This window comes from Cynocephalus volans, chromosome 5 (genome assembly GCF_027409185.1).
Source record: "Cynocephalus volans isolate mCynVol1 chromosome 5, mCynVol1.pri, whole genome shotgun sequence".
In the NCBI taxonomy this organism is placed as follows: Eukaryota; Metazoa; Chordata; class Mammalia; order Dermoptera; family Cynocephalidae; genus Cynocephalus; species Cynocephalus volans.
In genome coordinates this window covers 164,689,334-164,708,925 of record NC_084464.1, presented here as the reverse complement: position 1 = coordinate 164,708,925, position 19,592 = coordinate 164,689,334, and the positions used below count along the sequence as shown (strand labels likewise).

At 49.1% G+C, this 19,592-nt stretch overlaps 1 protein-coding gene across 1 annotated transcript; it reads right to left on the bottom strand.

The window, feature by feature from the left end:
• Nucleotides 1–209: 209 nt before the first annotated feature.
• KIF25 (kinesin family member 25) lies at nt 210–13,732 on the bottom strand. The gene is made up of 8 exons (XM_063098385.1): nt 13,632–13,732; nt 11,083–11,232; nt 5,631–5,807; nt 4,126–4,277; nt 2,758–2,943; nt 2,185–2,340; nt 626–780; nt 210–386 (listed from the first exon to the last, which is right to left on the bottom strand). The coding sequence occupies exons 1-8, from the start codon at nt 13,730–13,732 to the stop codon at nt 210–212; spliced, it is 1,254 nt and encodes a 417-aa protein (XP_062954455.1).
• Between the last annotated feature and the right edge of the window lie 5,860 nt (nt 13,733–19,592).

The following is a 19,592-nucleotide window of genomic DNA, read 5'->3' as shown; positions in this document are numbered from 1 at the left end:
TTGAGTGTTTTCCGCTTCTGCTGCCGAGGTGGAGCTGGAGGCTGCCTTTTGTGTCATCAGCAGCATCGCTGAACCCCAGGCCCAGGCGCAGCCCCTTGGCCGTGTTGAGGGCTGCAGCCCCGGCCCTCGGGACTTGTTTTCTCTCCCTCCGGCCACACACCCTCCTCGGCTCTGGCCTCCCTCCTCGGTTGCTCTCTTTGCCTGGTTTGTCAGGGCAAGGCCACGCACTCCACCCACAGGCTCGGCAGGGACTGAGGTTCATACCCCTGCGGTGGATCCCACGGGATGGCCCCAGGGCCCAGGCAGCTCTGCGCCGGCCGCTGCCACACCTGGGCGCTGCTCTCGCCCGCAGCAGGGCAGGCGGGTTTGTGACGTGCCTGCGTGCCCTGGGGACCCACTCCACAGTGTGTCCCGTAAGCCTCTGACCCCCCCCCCACCCTCCTCTTCCTGTTTCCATGACCCAGCGTGAGTCGTGGTTGATATTTATTATGGTTCCCTGGGAATAAACCAGATTTGTCGAGTCCACATGAAACGTGTTTATTTCTCAGGCGCACACACTAAAAGCAATGACAAGAAACACATTTTAAGGGAGAAAAACTCTCTAATTCGATGAGCCCATCCACACCCTCTCCTTCCTCTGGGAGCTGGAAGACCTCTTTCGGGCCTGGCCTCGCTCAGCCTGCCGAGCTCGGGTCCCAAACCCCAGGCCCTGCAGCGTCTCTGCCACGTGCTTCTGGCTGGGGGACACGCAAAGAATCACCAGCAACTTTGCGTCGCCTCCTTTAAAAAAAAAAAAAAAAAAAAAACATGCAACCTGCAGAGAATTTCAAGGAAAAATGGCATCTCTAGGTGCCAGACACTGAGCAACGTGAGAGCAGCTGATGCTCGAGGCCAGCAGGTGGCACCAGAGAGAGTCCGTGTGGCACGGGCACAGGGTGGTGGCCTGGGTCCGCAGTTGCCAAGATGCTGGGACCAGCACAACATCGCTACCTGGTCACCACTCACCAGCCCTGGAAGCAGCAGTGCCTGCCACTTACACACCCAAGCTCAGGGCAGGGGGAGGACAGAGACCAGTCCCGCACCACTTCTGGGGAGGGGGCTTCCCCCCCCCAGGCCCTGTCACGTGTCCCTGAGTCTGCAGCACATGTGTGTGCCCGGCTTCTCCTCCTGGTGGGACGCTGCCTCTTTTGCTTTCTCTCTCTTTGTCTCTCTCTGTCTATGTGTGTCTCTCTCTCTCTCTCAGAGGCAGGAGCCATAAAACATGAATGGTGAGCAGCCCCATTGCTCATTGTGTGGACAAAGCCAGTGTGCAGTGACAGGGAAAGCCCCTGAGATGAGAAATGGAGAAAACGCCTAGGACCCGCCACCCCGTCGCTGCTCCCGCAGCCTGTGGCTGCCCTGGCCCCGCAGCCCTCCCCGGGGAGGAGCGGACACTTCCTGTCGCACCTGAGCTGCGTAGCTCCCCAGGCTGGGGCCTGCGGGGCCAGGGCTGCTCTGGGGGCCCTGACTGGGAAGGTCGGTAGCGAGAAGCCACCTGCCTTGCCCCAGCCCACTGCACTGCAGTGACAACGCTCTCCACCTGCCATCCTCCCCTTCCTCTCGATGGTCCACAGCTTTAGGGCACCGGGGGTGACGCTTACTGGCCACCTAAATCCCAAACCTGCTCCTGCCACAGCCTGGGATTAACCTTCCGTGGGCTGCCCACACCCCCGATGGCCACCCTAGGGCTTATTCTAACTCAGTCTGCGTATCTGGCACCTGCAAGCGTGACCCCCAAGGAACATGTGGCCTAAGCAAGTGGGCACAGGCTCAGGGCCCCAGGCCACCGCGTGCTGCCCATCCACACTCAGCAGATTCACCACTCCCACGACCTAGAGAGCCAGCAAGCCGCCCTCTGTGTACCCGCCACAAAGAGCAAAGCCACGGTGCCTCCCCTCAGACACATGCACCTGACATGAGGCAAGTCACACACACGTTAAGCACCAGCACAGGATGTGGGCACAGGGCCTTGCACAGTGTGAATAACATTGGGAGAAGGGGACAGTGACGGGACCCAGCAGTGCCGGGGGCTTTCCCAAAGGAGGGCGACGTGGTGAGCCTGCGAGGACAGGTGGCCCAGAGGGCGCATGTGCCAGGGGCGGCCTCCTCCGTGCTGGCAGGTGGCACGTGGTGGGGCGTGCTTACCGAGGGAATCCTGCAGCAGGCGCGTGAGCTTGCTGTTGCGGTATGGGACATGGCTGCGGCGCTCCGACAAGGCCCCCAGGACGTCTGCGAGGGCCGCGAGGCTGCGGTTGATGAAGGACGTCTCCCTCAGGGCCAATCCGGTCACCCCGGACAGTCCTGGGAAGCACAGAGACCCCCACACACGGTTACCACTGGCATCCAGAAATGAGTCCAGAAAAGCAGAACTGGCTTCTCAGGACGAGTGTGCTTCTGATCAGTCAGAGGAGGACACAGGGACCTGGGAGAGACGTTCAAACGGAACCCTCATCTCGCTGACTCTCCCCTCTAACGAGCAGACGGAGCTCTGCTGAGCGCTGAGGTCCCTCTCCTGACAGCAGCAACGTGGAGCTGGCATGCAGGGTAAGACACAGTCCACTAGACTGTCACAGAGATCGACAACTATCTGCAGAGGTGTCACCATGCTCAGAGCCTCCTGTGGTGGCCTACGTACACATCTGGCTCTCCAGCACCCCCAAATAAAGGCTTCTGCCAACATCTGTGTCCACCCCCGGCTGTGTGTCCAGCCCCGCTCACCAGTGCACTCGCTGCCCGCCAGGTCCACAAGCTGCAGCTGGACCTGCACCTGCTCTGCGCGTCCTGCGGGGTCTGCGGGCCTCGGAGGCGAAGCTCGGGGAGAGTTGCTGCGCCTCTTTCCCGCCCCTGTGGGCAAAGGCCAGGGGCAGGAGGGCTCCTGCGGGAGGGTCTGCCTGCACGCCTGCTCTGTGCAAGGGAGCGGCAAAGAGGGGGAGAAAAGCTTTTAAATGGCACGAAGCTTTGCTCCGACTGACATGGGTGCTGAAACTCTTCTGAACGTCGCCCTCGAGTATCCCACGTCATACAGAGGAAGAAGCTGGCTTGGCTCCGTGTCTTGCTCTTCCAGACAGACAGGAGGCGGGGAGAGTGGCCGTGGGCGGCTTGTCTGGGGGAGACCGTGATTTGTCACGGTGGAAAGCTGCATGAATGCCTAATTTGTCCCAAGAAAATTTGACAATGTTTCTTAGATAGACTTGGTAATGATGTTAGTTAAAATCCCAGTCAGAAAATCTTTTAGCCCTTTTGGAAATAAATTCTGCAATCTGTTTGATCATCTTCCACAAAAATCCTGACAAATGCGTTTGCCATTTTGATATTTTTGTCAGTTTTGTTGTGTTTTTTCTTAACACACTCCTTTAAAAGATTTTTTCAACCTAAATAATATTACTCACAGTGTAAAACATAGAAAATACGCATAATTTTTTTAAAAAGGAGATGAAACCCACTCTCTTCCCGCTCCCCGTGAGGAGCCCTGTCATCTGTGAGTACCGTGCACATTTATCTTGACTGTGTTACCCACTAACATCTGGGCTTCTTGGTTCCCACAGTATGAAGTTGAGGCCCTAGATCAGGGGTTCTCCAGGTGTGGTCCCTGACACTGTGAACTTGCAGAAATGCGGATTCTCAGGTCCTCTCCCAGTCCTGCTAAACCCGACTGCCAGGGTGGTGTCCCACTGTCTATGTTTCAGAAGCCCCACTGGCGATTCCATGTAGCTAACGCTTGAGAACCACTGCCCTAGACTTACAGGCCTTTGCAACACGTGTTATTTTTCTTACACAACTGGAATCATTTCATCTACTGTATAGTTCGCAGTTTTCACTGTAAACTGAAATTGCACTAATAGTTTCATTTTCTTTCTGTGTTATATTTTGTTTGGCAAAGTTTTCCCCTTCCCGCCCCAATGTTCCTTCTCAGCCTGGCATCCCGGCGGCCTCTCTGTTTTGGGCTACAGACCATCCAAAGATGTCGTTGCAATTCCTGCCCTCGGGTCTGTGAGACACCTCAGATCCGGCAGGTGTGCTCGATTTGTTTTCTTCCTAAGTGGATTTCTGTTACTTGCAACTCACCAAGCGCCAATGGCAACTTACCGGTGCTGTCAGAGGAAGGTGCTGTGGTTAGAGTCACCGTTATGATCAGGTGGGACCTGGAAGAGTCCTCGTGCACTAAGGTGGGGTGCTTCACCCTGAGCTGCAGACCCCCATGAACGAGCTTCATGAACTCCGCGGCACTGCAGACAGCCCTGGCAAGGATGGCAGGTGTTACAGAATGCACCAAAGGGAGGGCTCGCCATCCAGTTAATAGAAGCCCCTCACATAAACCGAAGGTGCCAATTTCAAGAAAAGAGACTGAAGCCAGTCTTAGGCAAAATAAAGCATAATAAATCAAACTTTTTACTGTTGAGGCCTAATGGACCTATTGCTGACCCTGCAATGATAGACCATTTCAGAACCAGATCAGAGGTTGCTGACCTCTTCAACATCAAGAATTCCTTTATTTTGTTATATCCTCATGGACCCAAGTTTTTAAAAATATTTTGTCTGTCAAATCATACCTATGAAATTAAGGCTGAATCTGTTTCCCCATTTTAGGTGCTGAATATGACAGTCACTTGGAACTCTTAATCAGCAGGAGATGACATTATGATCATAGTCTATCAACCGAAAGCTGAAAGTTTTGGTTACTTTGTGCAAACATATCTGGTTAAATGCATGGTTTCCTTCAGGCTTTTGACGTATTACAACAGCCCGCTGCCCCTGCCCCTGCTGGCCCCGAGGTCCCAGACGGGCAGCCCGCACCCAGCCCTCACACACGGGCCAGTTCCTTCTGCTGCTGCCTCTCCGCACGAGCACGCCTGCGCTACGTAACCTTGAGGGGATTGCTTAATTAATACGACGATCCTCACTTTGGCAAGGTGATTCGTTACTGTATTCTATAAAGTACTGGTTTATATATTTATATATTTGCAGGTGTAAATAACACAGCTGTCCTTGACTGACGGCGTGGGCAGCTCACTGCCCTTCTCCAAGCTGGTCTCCTCACCTGCGTGATGGGATGACACCTGTCCCTTAGACAGGTAGGAAGACTTTTTTTAAAGATACATTTAGTTACTTAAACTTTTATTTTTTTAATTCTTTTTTTCTGTTTCCTTTTTTATTTTCTTATTTAGTGGCTTCATTAAAATATCATCAATGGGGCCGAGCCCGTGGCGCACTCGGTAGAGTGCAGCGCTGGGAGCGCGGCGACGCTCCCGCCGCGGGTTCGGATCCTATATAGGAATGACCGGTGCACTCACTGGCTGAGTGCCGGTCATGAGAAACGACAAAAAAAAAAAAAAAGATATCATCAATGTATAAGATTGTACATTTTTAAGGTGTACACCCTGATGTCGCGACACACATATACATTGTGACATGATCACAACATTCCAGCTAACTGACATATCTATCACCTCTACACACTGAGATTATCCTTGAAGCACACTGAAAACTGCGCAACACGCACGAGCCGCCTGGCTGCTGAACAGCAGTGCCTCGGCCACGTGCCTGGTTCTACTGGGATCCTCAAGAGGCTGATGGGCCCGCGAACCACTCACTCGCACGTCAGCAGAGAGACCGCCCTCCTTCCTTCCTTTGTTGTCTTCAACTCGCGCTTGACCACAGATGCCACCGTGGAATTGTCTTTGGCCAGAAGGTCAAAGATGTCATTGTTATAAACCTCCACTATAGAAACTTCAACCTTAGTGCTTCTTGATGCATCTTCTGAAATAAGCCTGGAGGAAAACATACAAAAGAAGTAAACCATCGGAGGCACTTAAAGGACTCCTTGAAGAAAGTCTTAAAATGATGACTTCCAATGTAAGATGACCCCAGTCCTAGAAAATACAGAGCAGAAGTCTTAGGAACCACGAGTCTAACAGGGTGGCATCTTATTAACAACGAGATCCCTCAGAGAGGAGGAATGACCTATTTAAATTTTAGGGTAAAAAACTGTCTTGGGAACAATTTGTCTTATGGAGTTAGATTTAAATCCACTACCTTATCACTAGGTGCCCTTAGGATTCTAAAGGCCCTAGGTAAGGAAGCATGGACGCATAGTCTTGACTCAGATACGACCACGCCTGAGTTTTTCACTACACAGAAACCCCAAACAAGCTGCAAAGACATTAAGGCCTGTTAGTACTTTTCCAGTTATGGGATTTGTTTATTTTAAAACTTATTCAGTTTCAGGGAAGATTGAATACAGAGTTCTTTACTCCAATTCCACTTGTGACTTCCAACTAAGACCTTCCATGACCTCCGAAAAACCTACTCAGGCTCTTAAAATAATAGCTGCATATCTTGTTTTGTTTCCCGTTTTAAAGTACTATGTGCTGACTGCAAAAAATTTGAAGAATAAACATACTAAACACTTAGAGAAAAAACCCATAATCCCACAACAAGGACAAAGCGACCTCTAATGCTGGGTTTCGTTCCCTCCAGCCTCCCTTCCGGCTCTGGCTCTGTCCCTCTGACCAAACGCCCCTCCTGACCTCGGCACCAGGAACAAAGACCCACTGAAGCTTTTCTGTTGTCGTTTGGAGAGTATAGCCTGTCTAACACTTGCACGGTAAAACCAATTGGGTCTTGACCGTTGCGTGCTGTCCTGTCATGAAGATGTTCCGAGAACTGGGCTGGAAGTCTAGGATGGTAGGTTGTTGTTTGCACGTGAGGAGGACTCCAGGTGGAGGTTTCCTATTCGAGCATTGCTGGATTGGGTTTTTATTCAGATCGAGAGAGTTTTGTCTTCTGATCATAAACAATAAAGAAAATTTAAAAGGTACACTAAAATGAAAGAAATAGCAAGTGAAATTCTCAAGAAGAAATAACTACTGGCAAAGCGCTAAGATTTGGATGAGTCTCCGCTTTGGAGCTTGCTGAGAATAGCCCAGGAAGAGTAACTGTTTGAAAAGTGAAACACCAGGTCACCTAAGCCGGAGCCCACACTCCCTTTTCAGCGGGCAAGCAGGACTGCGTACACAGACCTTCATCTTGGCACACTCAGTTCCTCCTTCATGTGGCAGGTTGGATCTCCGAGTGTCACAAACCTGAATTAGAAATGTCCTATCTACACAATGCCTGGGAGTTAACGTGAAAGATTTCCTGCAGTATTTATGGAGTTGTGGGCTAGATTGCAGGAATGGTGCTGAAAGCCACAGTCGTCAGGCTTAGCCGTTAAGGAACAGAGTGTTTATGAGGCGGGACGCATGTGTGAACAGTCACAGTGCAGCGTGGTAACTGCCTGGTGAGAACACGCGTGGCCCTGCAGCTCCCCTGCCCTCTGGCGCCCACCTGCCCAGCACCTCCCCAGCCATTTTCCCTTTTCCCATCTGTTCCTGCACATACCCTGCTGGATCCTAAGTTCATTCCAAGGTATTAGGAGGCCGAACATTTATCCTGTGCATTTTTGTGTTCCTTGTGCCTTTGACAGTACCTGGCACATGCAAAAACACATTTTTGTTGACAAGGACGACAGTGGGGATAAATCCAGAAGGACACGGTGTCAGCAACCAGGGTTAGAATGACAGGGAGAAGGCATTTCATTTCATGTAAAATGGCAGGGCGTGCCTTCCTTCCTTTGGAAACTCAGGCAGCGGGTTCATGCAAACACGCTCTAATCTGAGCACCTGCTGCAATGTGGTCTGGGTGGATGGGCCGCTGCATTTTAAGTCATGCGCACGCAGGTCAGTGCGGGCCAGCAGAGCACCCCTTGGATCTTGTCTGCAGGGAGGACAGAGAAGCAGAAAGCTCTCCGTGTCCGCACCAGTGTTCCCATGTCTGCAAATGATGAAGTGAGGTAGGGAGGTTAAGTCCTGCCCGTGCCCACTCAACAGGAGGAAAAAAAGTGCACAATTCAGTCTGAAGAGTCTGAAGATCTGGACCTCTGTGCTCTGATGGAGACTTACAACGTTTTAAGTTATAATTTCATGTCCCAAGACTCAAAACATTTAAAAAATATTTTAGAAATGAGATGATTTAAACACTCGTCAATGACGTGATTTCAGGGCTAGCCGGTTAGCCCAGCTGGTCAGAGTGTGGTGTTAAAACACCAAGGTTAAGGGTTCAGATCCCCGAACTGGCCAGCCAACGCAAAAAAAAAAAAAAAAAGGAAATAAAAAAAAATTATTTTAAAAAAATGTGATTTCACTATTTGGTACATCTGATTATTCCATTTCTAGATAGTTCTAGATCTAACAATCCAGATGTTTTCCTAGTTGATCTTTCATAGAATTTTTAACCAGCTAATGGCTCTGTATAGACTCCTCGAATTACATGGTGTCCAGGGCCTTTTCAGTCCTGTTTGCTGTCCTTATATATAGATCCAGTTTGTGAATTCCAGAAGCAAACAGTAACATGACCTATTAAATGTAAAATGCCCACTTTGAACTGACTGTGCACTATATTTTATGTCTGTAAATCCAGCTTAAGTCTGAAATGGCCTGCAGAGCAAGCCCCCGGCTCACACTGGAAGAAGATGCTGTGAACTCTGAGAAATGCTGTAACATCCCCTCTCCCTGTCAACCAAGGCCCGCCTGGCGTCTGGAGATGTCACCATCAGGAGGTAAGAAGGCCGTCGCACAGAGCACAGGGGAGGGCTCCCTAAGTCCCCATCGCCTCTGCCGATTTCTCTCTTATCCCCACGCCTCTCCGTCGCCTGGGCTCTCTGTGTTTGGGCCTCACGCGTTTGCTCAGCAGGAAGGAGAGCCGCTGGTTTTTCATTTAGTGATTTGTGCCACCCATGCTGCTCTTCTCCATCGATCTCGATCGCCGCGAGAGTTACCAGCGTGGATGCTAAGACGGGAGGCTATGCGGGCAGGTACTCTCAACGCGCTGAACGTGGATGAGCGCTGGGTGTCGGGGCGCGGCTGGATGTGGCCGGCAGCCCCCCGCTGCAGGGCCCCTGCAGTAGCTCTCGTCAGCGCCGTCTGCCGCTGTCCCTCTGTGGGAAGGCGGCTGCAGTCCTGTATGCTGATGTGGCAGTCACGTAGCTCCCACACAAAGGCTGCCGTTGCTGCTGAGGACACAGCCCCCTGGGAAAGAAATGGAAAACCCTCCTGGCCAACCCCATCTGAGCACCAAGCATTTCTGGGACCCACCCCTGGAGTCACCATGCCTTGAAATTCTGAGACTGACTCAAACACCCACTGCAGCAGTGTCCCGAGAATGGGGTCTCTGTTGTCTGAATTGACAGCCTTTACTGTATGTCTGTTGTGGGCTGTGCTCCTGTCACAAATGTCCTGCCCCACTCCCAGCCCCCGCCCCGCTGAATCAGGCATGGACCTGCCACTGGCTAGGGCTGATGACATGTGGGCAGGACCGACGCATGTCACTCCCAGGCACAATCATTAAGGGCTAGTGCATAGACCCCCTGTCCCCCGAACACACAGGTGCGTGCATTGAGTGACCCCGTCAACCTCGGGTTCGCCTGCCATGCGAGTTGCAGAATGTTTGTTACCGCGGCAGCCTCTCACCCATCCCTACCGGTACACGTCCTGGGAAATGGTAGACGAGAGCTACGGAAGATGAGCAAGTGTTCCACCAACTTCTTTCCAGAAATGTTAAAGTAAACCAATACATGCATCTGTTTATGTGCACAAGTTTTAAAGAGTATTGGTCTGAAGAGGCACCAGAATTCGAGGCTGTTGTGGGAGTTCTTATGTCATGGTCTGGCCAAAAGAACTACACGAGGAAACGCAGAGCCAGAAGCCGGATCTCGGAGGGGAGGCGCACGGGAGGTCACTGGCCCCGCTGCAGACCTGCCACATGGCCGGCGCCTGTCACGCAGCTGGTGGTGTCGTGGGAATGCGCGGCACTCAGCCGTGGCTAAGCCTGTGGCGCTTCTGAAGCATTCATGTCCTGCCAGTGACTGCCCGAAGGCAGGAGGCTGAGGACCCAGGCAAAGGGATGACCTGCTGAGGATTACAGTGGCGGTGGGGCTGTCCTGCTCACGGGACTCCTCAGACCACATCACCACTTTTTCTCCTGCAGGATTAATTTGATTGGTGATCTCGTGAGAGGGCACTGGGTCCCTTTCAGGGATGTGTTCGTGGGACAGGAGAACCTTCCACAGGACACACTTGCAGATGTGCCTGCACTTTCAGGGGGCAGGAGGAAAAGAGAAGGGGAGTTCCCACCTGCCTTGGCGCAGAAAACCTCCATCCTCCTCTTGCCTGGGGATTGGTACCTTGCGATCTCTTGGAAGAAGTTTCATCTTGATAGAATTTCAACATAAATTTGTCATAAGAAACTGACATTTGTGGCAATACTGCACAGAAGTATGTAAATGCTGGATAATGCTGAATGAATTCTGATAAGAGAGTCAGGTCAGGTCCTCCTCTTCGAATAGCCCCTGCCCTCTGATGCTGCTTTGCCTTCCATGGATTTGTCACCCCTTTTCCCCTGGGTGACAGAGCCACCAAAGATTACTCAGAGCCCATCTCTTTTGAGCAGTGAGAAGCCCCAGAAAGGGGCTAATATCCCAGGACCCTCAAGAGAGAGGCATTCCTTCCATCTGGGAAATTAACCACGGATTGGGGTTCTCTTCCCGCATTTATTCTCCAGACCAAGAAGTTACAGGAAGAGACATAGGTGGGGTTTTGCTAAGTACAGTTTAACAAGTTTAACCTTAGAAGCTGGTAACATTCAGTAAGTCAAGCAAGGTGACCTTCTGTAATGCAATTTGCAACAAAGGCTTGATTTTAGCAAACATTCTCTTCTTAACACAATTTCCCAGTATCTTTACATATCAATCAGTAACTTGTCTGTCTTTGAGCCAGCAGCCTTGCTGTGTTACAATTCTTATCTTGCAACAGAGACTCAACAGCCTGGGGACAATTTCCTGTCCTTTGCAAGGTCAGTATTTGAAACTGCAAGGCTTTGGAAGACCAGGCCCTGTGAAGTACATTTGCTTTATGAATCCTCTACACCCTGATAACTCATTATCCCCCCATCTGACTCCCTGCACAGTGGCGGTGCTTCCATGTGCATGATCGTCCCTGTCAGAGGTACCTGAAGAGTTCTGCAGCAGCTCTGGGGATGATTCCTATGTCACCACGAGCGTCCAGAGGCAGAGCAGATCCATCTGCAGGATGTGGCCCCAGCATGGTATAGCTCTTCCCGCTTCCCGTCTGCCCATATGCCATGATACAGACATTGTACCTAAAATCAAAACCAATTCAGTACAGCAGCACACACACTGGGTCTAGTGCCATCATCTGATTCTTGGATGAAAAACTCCAATGTCTTTTGTTTTGTACTCCCCTGTTAGTCCATTCCTCACAACATAGGCTTTTGTTCAACTACAGCTGAACTTTTGTGTAATCCGTCCTTGTGATTTTGTTACACACTGTTGGATCACCTGGCACTCACACTCACACACGGAACACACGTTTCCTCACTACCTGCTTCTCCTTGTTGTTTTAATGCCCTTCACCAGGGAGCTGCTCATCCCCTTTGTGGGCTCACGGATCACAGGGGGTTCTAAGCTTAGCAAGTCCCTCCTAAATTCCCACACCTCCTCTAACTCCCAATGCAGCTGTGGAATTGCCTGCCGGAACACCACCCTCGTAAAACCAGGCTTACTTTATATAATGCACACTAGATGGCATAAAGGTTTGCATATTTTCTTTTGATCCTCTAAAAATATTTTCCCCATTACATATACAATCGATTGCTAGCATTGCTAAGACAGTAATGCATACTGTTATACTGTACTGTGTCATTCTGAGGGAATTTGGGGTCAGCCCATATGTTCTGACATCCTCTCTGTGACAGGTGGCACCTGCTGCCTCGAAGTTCTAACTTGTTATTTGACTGCAGCTCATTTCACAGAAGACAGGGACTACTACGGAGCTCTAATTTTCTTCCAGTTGTGTTATTCAGCCCAAAACATTGATAGGAAGATTCAAAAACATTTGGAAGAACATTTTAAATAAGTTTATGGTATAAAGTCATCTTCTCAGTCATAAGATTTCCTTGGCTGTACAGGTCAGCCTGGCCTGTGTTTAGCCTGGGGCTAAGTGTGTTCCTGGTTCAGAGCAAGATGCTCGCCCTGACTGCCCATGGGAGTCACCTGGGCAGATTCAAAAACCCCTGCACACACCTCAGAAATTCTGCTTTAATTGATCCACCTTGACTCAGATTTATCTGTTTGACCTGGTATACCCACTGCAAGCCAAACCAATAACTACTGTTGTTTTGATGAAATGACTTTGAGAAAGTGTTCTGATTCATTGACATCTAAATCGCACACCAAACAACAAAACAAAAGTCATTAGAGCCCAGGAGGCCTCAATCTCCAGGGTTGGCTATTACATTCCATGAGAAGATCTCGGAAACCACACTTTAGGCAAAGCCAACCGAGGGCCTCTAATCTCTCATCCTGTGTGTTTTTCTCCCTGAATTAGAAAGTCTCAAGGCATTCGTAAGGAAAGCCCACCCCCTTCCATATCTCACAGCTTCCTGAGTCCATATACGTGCACTTCTTCACGTGGGGAATGTTCTGACTGCAGCACTAAGCTCTTAAGTGAATCCTTCAAACCACTTAGAAATGGAGCATGAAAGGAGCCTCCTGAGGAAGGCGCTCAGGACTTAAAACAAGGCATCTGCTTCAGATTACAGTGAAAAGGCTCCCCTGGCACAGGCAACATTAACCACAGTGCCTTTTTTATTTCTGGAATCTGCTTACTTAAAAGATGCCTACAGAAAAGAAGTCTCCCCTATCATTTTCAATGATGCTTTTTTCAGGTGGATATAAAAATCCCAGTCTCCCGTTGGAGGAGGGAAGCAGAACGTCCACAATAACCCAGGCACGGCCTGTGGACGTGCGTGCAGTCAGCACACGTGGTTTCCTGTGCTGACCTTACTCGTCAGATGACATGTCTCTCGGGCACACAGCGCCCTGTGGTTGTAAAACAACAATCCCATAACCGCGGTTTCTATTTGGGAGGCTGGTGTGCAGAAGCCTCTGCCGGGCAAACACGAGTAAGCCGTCGTCCGGAAGCCTGATGCAGATTCTCAGCAAAACCGAGGTTCCTCAACACCCTGAGGTATCTTGGCTTATGGTGTCTAGATAAAGTACACAAGCCCGGTCCAATTTATTGCTGAAGAAATATTCTCTATTCCTAATTTATGACCCACTGCCTTTGAAATCAGTAGCCATGTTTTCCAAGAATAGAAACCCGTTCCCAAAGGGAAAGTTCCTCAATTGGATGTTAACGTTCTCAACAGAACTAATATCCTCCAACTTAACATTCTCAACTCAACTTCCAAAATGCAAAAGAATCCCAGAGAGGAGACAGGCCGCTGCCATCACAGCTAAGCCCCCGCACAGTACAGTTAAAATACAGTCAGAAACCCAAGGTACATGTACACATTCAGCAAGTCTCTTCAAATCAGTTTTTCTCCTTTCCTGGGAGACAGAAATATTCTGCATTAACGAATGCCGAGTCAACATTCGGTTATGGATTTGCCCTACTATTTCCATTCTGTAGCATGAATGCAGCGTACTCGTACTTACATGCAACTCTGATAATTTTCCTAAAAATATTTTAACTCACCCGTCTAAGAGGGACGTGAGTAGGGGGCACACGTCTCCGAATACCACGCTCTGAGATGCCGCTGGGCCATAAACTCTGAGAGAGGAAGTGAAGCGATGCATTAACGGATGACAGCGACTCTAGCATCCCCTGCAGAAACCTGGGGAGGGGCGACATCCTGTGTACTCCCCAGGCAGACCCCCAGCACAATCGAGATTCCTGTATTTGATCGGCAAAAGGTTCATGTGTATCACTGTTCAAGCTGGCAGAGGTCAAGGAAGACTGAAGATATTGCTTCCTCTGTTACAAAAATGTGATGAGCACAAGGAAAGTTATCAATGCTTGCCAGGAAGGGAGGAAGGGAGGGAGGACAGAAGGGAGGACGGAGGGAGGGAGGATGGAGTTATCCTGTAATTAAATTAGCCTGTCTTGGGGGCCCAGCAACAATAACGTGAAGATCATGGTCTGGGCAACACCTGATACAGAACACTTGAGTTTTACGTTCCAGCTCTTAGAAGTCTTGCTTTCCTAGGCCCCAGGCTAGCCCAGCAGGATGTCGGTGCATACGACCAGACTGGGAGTCTGCTATGGAAAGGGGGTCTCGCGAGGTCGGGCAGGTACAAATAGAGCGAATGGGAAGTGATGTCCAGACACTGTAGTCGGCCGCACAGTCGGCAACCGGAGTGGACAGCAACGGGAGAGCAGACTCGGTGACAGACACCAAATGTGTGAAGTCAGCACTAGCGCTTAGTCATATTTGAATCAAATGCACTTTGATGTTAGCCTCAGTTTCCTGAAACACAGGTTTTTAAGTAGCTGGAACCACATTTTTCTCTTCTTTCATTTCCAGAAGGCATCATAAGGCCCCAAGGATCTGTGTCACCTCCAGAAGCAGGACTGATTTTAAACTTCAGGAGGGTACTTATAAAATGTTTTCTTACACACGAGGCAGGGGGCACAAGGAACGAGAGAGAAGATGCTGGGCTCTGAGATTTTTTTTTTTAACTTTTCACCAAAAAAACCCAAAAAACAAAAAACAAAAAACACCATACTACCAAAGTAGAAAGGATAGTAAAGGATTCCAGCATGTCCATCACCCAGAAGAGAGAACGGAAAGGAAGCCCCTGACGGTGGGGTGGGGGGTGGAGGAATAAATGGGGCAGGGGCTATTTCAGACATTAGAACGTACTATGCAGACTCTATATTTAAGACAGCTTGGTCTTGGTGCATGAATATACAAATAGAATAAAGAAATAAAAGGGAAAAAATCTAGAAATAGGTATTGCATGTGGTAATGCACTCTACGATAAAGGGGGCATCTCAAGTTAGTGGGGGAAAATGTATTTTAATAAGTGGTGTCGAGATAAGCGGATAAATATATGGAAAAAGATAAAATTGGATCCATTCTTTATAAAATATGCTAGGATGCATACCAAATGCATCACAAGTTTAGTGTGAAAAAGCAAAGCCTGCATGCACTGGAAGAGAACCTGGCTGTGTTCTTCTGTAATCTGGCAGCCTTGGTAGTAACACTGAGGCAGAGCTTACTGAGGGAGAATACACACGTCTGAACTAACAGTGCTGCTATTCCATCTCCCGCTTCCCCAAAACACGGCTCAGAGGGTCACCAATGGAGCTTCCCCGTCTGCGGGGCCCTGTCCACTCTCCAGAGTCGATTCGAGAAGCAGCCTGCTGCAGTACAAAGCCTTGACCTTATTCTCTAGTCTACCACTGACTAGCTAAACAGAAGCCGTTGAACTTGACTGAGAAACAGGCTTCACCTGTAGGACCCCTCAGGTGTTCCTACCAAGACTGAGGGACATAATTTGCCTAAAAATACCCGGTAAAGTCCCCAGTGCTACCCAGACTTCAGTTGTTGCTGAACCCTTCCTGGCTCAGTCTCTCCTCTGCCTCTGACCTTTGTGTGAACGTGTCTTGTGACTGTGGTTGCTTTATCCCTGGCTTTAAGCAACTTGATTATGATGTGCCTTGATGTAGGCCCCCGCCGCCAGGTTTCTTATGCTTGGGATTCCTGGAGCTTCTTGGATCTGTGGGTTTACAGTTTCTACCAAACTCAGAAACATTTTGACCACTATTTCATCAAATGTTTTTTCAGTCCCCACTCCCTTCTCCTTTTGGGACTCCAGTTACATATACATTAGGCTTCTTGAAATTGTCCCACAACTCCTGGATGCTCTGTTAACTTTTTTAAAAAATGCACATGCCATCAGATGCAGCCTCTTAGCCATTTTCAAGTGCACGTCCACACTGTTGTGCGGCCATCACCGCCGTCCGTCCACAGAACTCACTCTGCTCACCTTTTATTTTTTCTTTGCTCCTCTTTACACAGTTTCTACCACAATGCTCCAAGTTCACCAGTCTGTCCTTCTGCATCCCAGAAGTATATTTTCATCTCCGATATGATATTTTTTCATCACTAGCAGTTTCATTTGGGGTTTTTCCCATTTTTTATGTTTCTCCTCAATGTGTTCACATTTTCTCTACTTCCTTGAATATACACATTCATAATAACTGTTTTAACCTCCTTCTTTACGAATTCTATCCCCTGTGTCGTCTGTGCCTCTATCCCTGTTGACTGGACTTTCTCCTTGTTACGGGTCCTATTTTCCTGCTTCCTGGAACAAGGCCTGGCAATCTCTGAAGACAAACATCTCCCCTTATTCTTTACAAGTGGCAATATTTTTGCGTTGCTGTCATTTTTCTCGAGCTTTGCTCTGGGATGCAGGTAGTTACGTGGAAACAACTTGATCCTTTTGAGGCTTGTGTTTAACTTTTTCTGGGCAGCACCAACAGGTTTCATTCCATGGCTAAATCTTTCTCACTACTGAGATAAGCCCCCTCTGTATACACTCTACCCAACGACTCATGCACGACAGGGTGTTTCCTCTCCGACAGAAACACAGGTGGTCCCCAGACCTGTGTGAGTCTGTGGGTGTTTCCACCTTCTTCCTTCCGGCAGTGCTTTCCTGGCCTCCTCTTCCTCCCTTGCAGCTCCTCAGAACTCAGCTGAACACTCCAGGGGAACCCTCTGCCTGTCTCCAAATGTGACCCGTGCAAGCCTCAAAGGCTGCTGCGATGAGAGAGGAAGCGAGCGCTCAGGAGCTCACACCTGAGCAGCAGGCGGGGCAGAACCTGGGAGCCAGATCCCGCCCAGCATCCTTAGGTCACAGGAAGAGGCTGAGCAGGGCCTTCCAAATTCCCCTTCCATGTCTTCAGAGCGTACAGGGACTCTCTCACCTACCACTCAGCAGTGTGCCGGGACTAGGTGTGAGGAAGACCTCTGACAGACAGCACGATTATTAGTTGCTATCCTCATCACAATATTGCTAAAAAAACTGGATATGTACAAATTTTGATTTACCTAAAAAAGTAACATACTTGCATGAATTATTTATAACAGCAATTAATCAGAATGGTAGGAGAAATTGGACATTTTATTAATTAAACCCCAGTGCAGAGTTTATATTTTTTTCTACCCCCACCCCAGTTTATATTTTTAATGTGTAACTTTGCCTTATATGTCATCTCGAAAAGCACTTACCTCTCAAAAGTATATGTCTTATTAATCAAAGGGCGACCAGGACGATTGCATTTCACCAGGACTGTCTCCTAACAGAAAAGAGTAAAACAGAATGGTAAGACTCTGCTGGGGCTACACTGACAAAACATCTAAATATCAAGCCAGCCAGGGGCCAGATCCAGCCTGAAGCCTGTTTTGTAAACAGTTTTCCTGGAACATGTCCCACCCGTTGTTTACGTATTGTGCGGGGGCTGCTTTTCACTGCACCGCAGAGTTGGGCAGTTGAGACAGAGACTGTATGGCCCTAAAAGACTGCAATATTTACTGTCTGGCTCTTTAGAGGAAAAGTTTGCCAACCCCCAATAGAGAGAAGAAAGTCACATCTGCTGAGGAATACACAACAGAGTTCCTCCAACTGCAACAGACCGAGAGCTCAACCAGCCGCAAGTTTTGACTCTAAGGGCACTTGATATTTAAAATAAGGTATAAGATTTTTATAAGGCTAAAGAAATCTTGTGTCTGATGTCATTATAATTTAATTATCACTGATGGAACTAAAACATCTGTTTGTAAAATACATGGGGTTTTGCTCTTGCTGAGCTGTTTTCTTCAGTTACATCCTGTGTGAGAGAAGCAAGGGCAGTTTTCAGCAAGAAATGTAGCACTGGCTTAGTTTCACTAAAGCGGAGAAAAACAAACCTGATTTGTTTCACTTCTAAAACAAAATGCAAACTCGTGAAAAAGCAGACGTGCAGGAAGAATTAAAATTAAAAAACCAACCAAAAATTGCAGTGGTGAATAACCTCGGGACATTTGATTTCCCCATAACAGTGTCTAGAGGATGCCAGGTGAGACCTTCGCATCTTCTTTCTGGTACTTTCTACCATTGTCCCTCCACCTCCACGGTTCCACATCTGTGGATTCAACCAATTTTGGATCCAAAATATTTGGAAAAAGAAGTTGCTTCTGTACCAAACATGTACAGACTTTCTTTTCCTGACATTATTCCTTAAACAACACAGTGTAAGAACTGTTTACATAGCCTTTACATTGTGCGAGGTTTTATAAGCAATCTAGAGGTGATTTCCAGAACACAGGAGGATGTGCCTAGGTCACATGCAAACACTACGCCGTTTCATATCAGGGACTTGTGCATCTGTGGGTTTTGGTATCAGCAAGAGGTCCTGGAGCCCGTCCCCGACAGATATTCAGGGACGGCTGTGAACACGACAAGCTGTGGGATTCAACAAGTATTTGTTCTAGAGGCGGCGGTTGCTGTTTATGTATTTACTGCTGAGAGCTCGGCCGCGGGCAGCTGCTGGAGTGGAGGGTGCTTTGTCTGGACACTGTAAGTTCTCCCTCTGATCATCAAACAGGTGAGCCTTTACTGTCTTGGTAATCAGGGGTGAAACGCTATAGGAACCACGAGCATGCACTTGGGTAAGGCAAGTGATGAAAAAATTATTAAGTACCAGCCTCGGCGGTATGTTCAGTCGTGGACAAAGCCTTGATTCTTCCTGCGCCGTGAGTGTCTCTGAATGGGCCTCTCCTCTGTGCCCTGACCCCTGCCGCTGGGGTCTATGTCCCGCCCACCTCTACATCGCTGCCGTAGAAATCTCTCTAAAATGAGAATTCAGCAACAAGGGAGCAGAAGAAGTCACTGACACCAGACAAGAAGTTTAGGGAGACGTGAGGGATGCAGCTGCCAAGCACTGCCCAGAGGTCACCCGGGTCCTGGTTCAGGTTCTCGAGTGGATTTGGGGGGCTGGGATGTCACTTCCTGCCACAGTGAAAAGTTGCCTGAGAACAGTGGGGATGGAAATCTGCCCACGGTGACTTTGCAGTGAAGGAGGGGAGGCAGCGGCTGTAAGTGTCCCGTTGCATCACCACCGCAAGCGCCAGGTGGCCTCGCCTGACTGACGCGCAAACATCTGCAGGCACCATGTCTCCCTGTGACTTTCCAGGAGGACACCTCCTTCTCAGGGAGCCACTCACCGAGCGGCCACTTCTTCACTGGGTGCTTGTCCACTGAGGCTTACTGTGTGCCAGAAACTGTCAGCATGCCCCTGTGTGACAGTGTCACCTGCTGCCTGACAGACGCAGCTCTGAAATTCTTTTCACACTCACAGCTCTGGAATAAGATTTAGGAGCAAAAGTTCAGACACTGACCAGGACTGATGCACTGACGTAGCTGTGAGAACAGACTCCAGATTCCTGGCTCCTAGACCCAAATCTAAATAAGCCCCTTGGTCCTTCCTGCGGCATATTTTCCTTCTTCTGTTGCCTGATTATGGCAGCATTCCTTTCATATTACGCCAGAATGCACTCCTGGTGGAACACACGCCACCCCACAGTGTGTTCCTGCTGTCTTCACATGCCTAGGTTTCAACCATAAAGAAAAACAAATGAAAAATGCTAAGGTTTACAGGGTCTGACCCAAA

What these genes read in the sequence shown, in the direction of transcription:
- KIF25 (XM_063098385.1), bottom strand. Translation starts at nt 13,732, where the DNA reads ATGCATCGCTTCACTTCCTCTCTCAGAGTTTATGGCCCAGCGGCATCT. An exon ending in GCTGCTGCAGAACTCTTCAG is followed by an intron (nt 5,808 to 11,082) that starts GTACCTCTGACA and finishes GTTTTCCTCCAG; the next exon opens with GCTTATTTCAGAAGATGCAT. An exon ending in GGCGGGCAGCGAGTGCACTG is followed by an intron (nt 2,341 to 2,757) that starts GTGAGCGGGGCT and finishes TGTGCTTCCCAG; the next exon opens with GACTGTCCGGGGTGACCGGA.